Here is a 6,000-nt window from a genome sequence, read left to right as displayed (position 1 = left end):
TCTAATTAGTGCAACACTTACTTTTTGTGAAGAGTTAATGAAGCTTGAACTTTTTTTTCCCCCTGAAGATAAGTTTTATTGGCAATATGTCTGTCTAGTAGATGTCGAAGAGAGACTTTTTTCTGTAAACTATACAGTATGGAATTAATTTGAGAAAATAGTTGTCTAGCCAGTTGGTAGAAACAGCCTGCAGAACATAGACCATATTGCTGGTGTAATTATTTTAGATGCTAACAAAGGAACATTTTGATAACTCTCTAGAGAACCAGATTTTAATTGTTAATCTTAGGACATCACCCCCTGAATGCCACATCCAGTGAATGGGCTTATATTAACATTCTTCTTAAAGGCTTCAGATAATTACATGTGACCCATGAATGAGCATATAGTAAAGTAGTGACCCCTTATTTAGTCAGATAATTTGCATGGATAATTTGGATACCTGAGGTTTTCAAATACTGTTTCTTTCCCAATAGGCATATACAATTGCTTTATTTTTGCTTACATTAGTCAGATAAATATAAAAATCTGTTTTGATTTGCCATTACAGTTAGAGCTAAAAAAGTGAGGTTCATAATGGTGGAGGAAACTCCTGGTTATTTTATCCAACTTTTCTCTATCTCAGGATATGGAAAAACAAAAATATATATATCTAAAACTTACACACCCTTTAAATATGTTTCCATAAACTTGTATCATTTTCCTGAAGACACATATTGTACATGGCTCTTGTAAAAAATTTCTCTGGACTTCTATACATCTTTTATAATGCTACCGGACAATGTCTTCAAATATCCATAAAGGATTATAGATTTTATCATGCTTGATTGCAGAAGGCAATCACTGCCCCGGAACTGACTGCATGTAACTAACTCTGATCTTTTCTCTATGGCTTTACAGTTGAAGGGGAATATCGGTGGTATACAGGGCAGGCTGCTGGGCAATGTGTGCCATTAGCTCACCCCTGCTAGGGATGCCATTCCTTATGTGTGGGCGTGACTATGCCCCATGAAGAGCATGAGCAGGAAAGCAGTCTTCCCAAACGAATCTCACTCTTACCAAAGAAATCTATAGAACTGTTATGTTCATGGGAAGATTTCCTATTGTAAGTTTACTGACTTAGGAGCTGAAATGAGGGTGAGGAGTTATTATTTAAAATAACAAAAAAGTTTAAATGTATATCTTCTGATTAGCTTCCAGGATGAAATACTGACACCATGGGAAGTTACTAATTGAATTTTAATTAAAAAACCCTTGTGATATTGGTGAATGAGACTGAATAATTAGTATCATGGCTAAGTAAGCATGGTCGATGACATAGTTAATCTGGATCTTCATGTCAGCAAGAGGTATCTTTTTTTTTTAAACTATGATGATCCTAAAAAACAATAAAAGTAGACTTAGAACCCAAATATTCAAAGTTGTAGTTTTAGGCAAAAATTATCTTTAAATATAAATCCCTTGTTCTGGAGGGAAACCTGGAAAAAGTTCTCTACCAATAAGCAAACAGTCCTTCATTAGTTACCTATTCTGTGCCAAGTTACTAAACAGCACAGGAATAAAAAATGATTTGGAGAAATATGGATGAATTATTGAGGGCTGATCTGAGTTGGTTTACTTTCCACTTGTAACATAGATATAAGCTTCATCACACACAGAAACATTAAAATAGTTAAACTTGCAAAAGAAATCTGTGAAAGACTATAAAATCAACTTGTCTCGGTTGAGGCAATTAAAGCCTTTAAAATTGTATCTGTATATCAAGTGGTACAGAGAGTGCCAATGGTTTAAAATAATTCTTTGGAAATGAACATGTTTCATAAAAGTCATTTTAAAATATATTTTACTTCTGAAATGATCCTTAAAATTTGGTATCAGACACAATGAAAAGACTCCAAATCCATATTCAACCGTCTATTCTCCACTTCCAATTAAGCATCACAAAGATGCGCTGAGTTAAACATGTTGAAGACTGAACCACGGTTTTCTCTAGCTCATGGTTCTCTTTCAGTGTTTCCTATCACAGGAAATGGCTGATTTTACATCCATGATGAAAGGTATGAGGAGACTATGACTCAAACTAGAAATGCAGATGAGGAAAAGATGCAATGTGTGGGCAATGTGCATTCATCTTATCATGTTGAAAGGAGTTGGGACAGGCAGACTGAAATACTCTCTGGATACTTGGAGTTAAGAATCTGGAGGAGTCATCTACATAAAGGTGATAGATGAAGTCAAGGGAGATGGCTGAGCACTTGAGAGGAAGGGGAAGATAAAAGGGACAAGAGTCTGAGAAGTATATTGTGTATCACCAAATCAAAGGAAGTTTAATGAGAAAAGGGCAGCATCAAGAATCTCAGGGCTTCCCTGATGGCTCAGTGGTAAAGAGTATGCCTGCCAACGCAGGAGACACAGGTTCAATCCCTGATCCAGGAAGACCCCACGTGCTGGGGGCAACTAAGCCCATATGCCACAACTACAGCCTGCGCTGCAGAGCCGGGAGCCACAACTCCTGAGCCCACGGGCACAGCTTCTGAAGCCTTGCACTCTAGAGCCTGTGCTCAGAAACAAGAGAAGCCAGCACAGTGAGAAGCCTGTGCATGGCAACTACAGAGTAGCCTCTGCTCACAGCAACTAGAGAAAAGCCCATGCAACAATGGAGACCCAGCAGAGCTAAAAATAAATAAATAAAATTATTGGGGAAAAAATTCTCAGTGGATGAGAAATGAGATAAAGCCACTAAAGTTAACGACCTTCGAGAGTTTCTTCTCATGGACAGAGGAGCCTGGGAGGAAACAGACCATGGGGTCGCAAAAGAGTTGAACACGACTTAGCGACTAAACAACAACAAACTACAATATGAAAAACAGGTAAGCAATGAGGATTTATTGTATAGGATAGGGAATTATAGTCAATATTGTGTAATAATCTGTAATGGAATATAATCTGCAAAAAATATAACTGAACCACTACGCTGTATACCTGAAACTAATCCAATAGTGCAAATCAACTATACTTCAATTAAAGAAAAAAGTCGATTCTAAAATTTTCTGACAGTCCTTCCTACTACATTTGGCTTTATCTGATGTTTAGAAGAAGTCTGTTCTTCAGGGAAGCTGATGGCATGCTGGATAAATTCTCTAATTCAACTAGAAAGACTCAGCTCTCTTTCCTAAAGTTGACATATGAGCAAAGGGCAAATCAAAGAGGAAAAAAAATGTTAACACCCCGAATTCATCACAGTATTTAAACAATTAGAATTTTACTTTATTTCAGAATAAGTTTACTGTTGAAAAAAAGATATTTACTAAAGCCACAACATTATTCATTTGGACAAAAACTTTTATAGCAAAACTGTGGTACACGAGCATTAGTAATCTGAGTACTATATGGTTATAGAAGATATTTAAAAAACAGAAATGATGTATTCCAAAGGCTGTAATAGGCACAATATATATGCTTGTATTGGGTCTGCAAGCATTATACTAGAATTCACTACAAGTGATCCAAGAAGTTGCAGGCTTTCAGCATTAGATACTAAAAAGATAAAAAGGATTATCAGAGTTACTCTTCTATGGAAAAAGCATGTACTATCAATAACACAAAGCAGGAGCAGCGAGCCAAGCCAACAAACAATTCTTTAGATTTTAAAAGTTGTAATATAACTATGGCTTTTTAATTTTCATTTTTGAGACTGGTTAGCAAGTCTGGCAAGTGGAAAAGAAGAAAGTCTATAATAAAACGTTAAAGACACCACTTACAAGGCATCTGATATCTCACAGGTTCAAAACTGGAAAACAAGCACTGAGCTTGTTCCTAGAGCAAAATTCTGAGGTATTAGAAAAACTCAAAACAAAAACACCCTGCTTCTTCCTATCAATGTTTTTGCATAAAAATCTTTATGCAGAGAAGTAAAAGTTTCCCAAGTGACATGGCAGAAAAATATTTAAGATGAATCATTAGAGTTTACTTTAGGTTTTCTGTAACTGTAAAGAATACAGGTCTTTTCAAGGACCAAGAAACTGGATATGGTTCTTAGTATGGAACTTTATGTTTTTAAAACAAATATGTATTCAGGCTGGCAGTGTATTCATGCTGATAAAGGTGGTAAAAATAAGAAAACAGAAATCGTACCTTTTTAGAGTATACTACTACTATATATATGGAAATTGCCTAAAAGATAAAAATGTACATCTTAGATTCCCAAAGGTTTTATTTTTCAACTAGCAATTAAACCTAAGTGTAAAAGTGAGCCATGCAGTACCTTCACCTTTCAGCTACTGTGAAAATGATATGAGGGGAACAGAATTCTCTCTTTTTTTTTCCCTTTAAATATGTAATGCTCACAAGTCATCATGTGGAACTCAAAATCACACACAAAGGCAAATCATGAAGAAATGTTAAATATTTCAAAAGCCCTCAGAGGTGTGCCAGAAACGATGCTGTTTCTACAGCACAGAATCGTTGGAGGCCAAAACTAAAGCAGTAGGTGCTACTGCAACTTCTAGGTCCTTAATGCTGCTGCTATTCGTTTTTCTTTTTTTCATGTTGGGGTGGGGATTCAGGTCAGGGGCTTTGGTGGTCTCTCAGAAACCATGATTTCTGTAGGTTCAGTGATTAGCTTGGCTCCATCCCAGGCTGTCTTGAACTGTTCAGGAACAGGAAATTCTCTCTGGAAAAAAGCAATAAGAGCAAGATTATTTAAACCAAGGCTTTGCAAACTGATGGATGGCTGATTAGTGTCATGCTCAGTCACTCAGGTGTGTCTGACTCTTTGCAACCCCATGGACTGTAGCCCGCCAGTCCATGGGACTGTTCTCCTGTCCATGGGATTTCCCAGCCCAGAATACTGGACTGGGTTGCCATTTCCTTCTCCAGGCAATCTTCCCGACCCAAGGATCAAACCTGCGTCTCCTGCATTGGCAGGAGCCACCAGGGAAGCCTTGTTACATGATGGACAAAGACATTTTAGAGAACCCAAACCTGCATGGTCATACGACAGCTCTGTGACTGCCTGCCAGCATCCTCATTAATGCCAGAACTTACTAAGAACCAGGTGTTCTGTGGAACACCAGGTATGAATGAACTCAAGTTAAACTCTATAAGAACACTGCTGCTGCTGCTGCTAAATCGCTTCAGTTGTGTCTGACTCTGTACGACCCCGTAGACGGCAGCCCACCAGGCTCCACAATCCCTGGGATTCTCCAGGCAAGAACACTGGAGTGGGCTGCCATTGCCTTCTCCGACAAGAACACTAAGAACTAGATATTATTGAAATGCCACCTACAGGAAACAGAGGCCTGAGAGGTCAAGCCTCTGAGCAGCCAGAATTCAAACCTTAGACATCCTCTCCTACCCGTGACTCTGCACCAGACTCAAACATGCACAGCCATCACCTGGGGACCTTGTTGAAAGGCAGACTCTGATTCAGTAGATCAAGGACATAGGATGACAGTCCATGTTTTCAACAAGCCCCCGGGGGATGCTGAGGCTGCTCCCCAGTCACACTGATAAGGGCTTTGTCCCAGGGTTATATCTATCTACTCTTTGATGACAAATAAAAATGTGCTGCAAGATGCATATACATTTGTTATACATCCTGCTTTCCTACTCTTTCCATTGGGAAATACACGCACACATGCCACCCAGATACACTACACACCATATCCTCCTCCCTCCCTCACACACTCACACATACACAAAGAAAAATGCAGAATAGGGAATTCCCTGGTAGTCCAGTGGTTAGGGGGCTCCCCAGGTGGCGCTAAGTAGTAAAGAACCCGCCTGCCAATGCAGGAGACATAAGAGATGCAGGTTCGATCCCTAGATAGGGAAGATCCCCTGGAGGAGGGCATGGCAACCCACTCCAGTATTTGCCTGGAGAATTCCATGGATAGAGGAGCCTGGTGGGCTATAGTCCATAGGCTCACAGAACTGGACATGACTGAAGCGAATTAGCATGCCAGTGGTTAGGATTCTGGGCTTCCATTGCAGGGGGTG

General features: G+C 39.2%; 1 protein-coding gene across 1 annotated transcript in view; it reads right to left on the bottom strand.

Moving 5' to 3' along the window:
• Positions 1–2,860: 2,860 nt before the first annotated feature.
• CAP2 (cyclase associated actin cytoskeleton regulatory protein 2) overlaps positions 2,861–6,000 on the bottom strand; it is a 136,242-nt gene continuing 133,102 nt past the window's right edge. Inside the window, exon 13 of the mRNA XM_006072506.4 lies at positions 2,861–4,672. Coding sequence (XP_006072568.1) covers positions 4,562–4,672 — 111 coding nt within the window. The 3' untranslated portion in view covers positions 2,861–4,561. The remainder of the gene's footprint in view (positions 4,673–6,000) is intronic.

The sequence above is a fragment of the Bubalus bubalis genome, chromosome 2 (assembly GCF_019923935.1).
Source record: "Bubalus bubalis isolate 160015118507 breed Murrah chromosome 2, NDDB_SH_1, whole genome shotgun sequence".
NCBI classification, from domain to species: domain Eukaryota; kingdom Metazoa; phylum Chordata; class Mammalia; order Artiodactyla; family Bovidae; genus Bubalus; species Bubalus bubalis.
The sequence above is the reverse complement of the archived record's forward strand: the minus strand, read 5'-3'. Positions and strand labels throughout refer to the sequence as shown.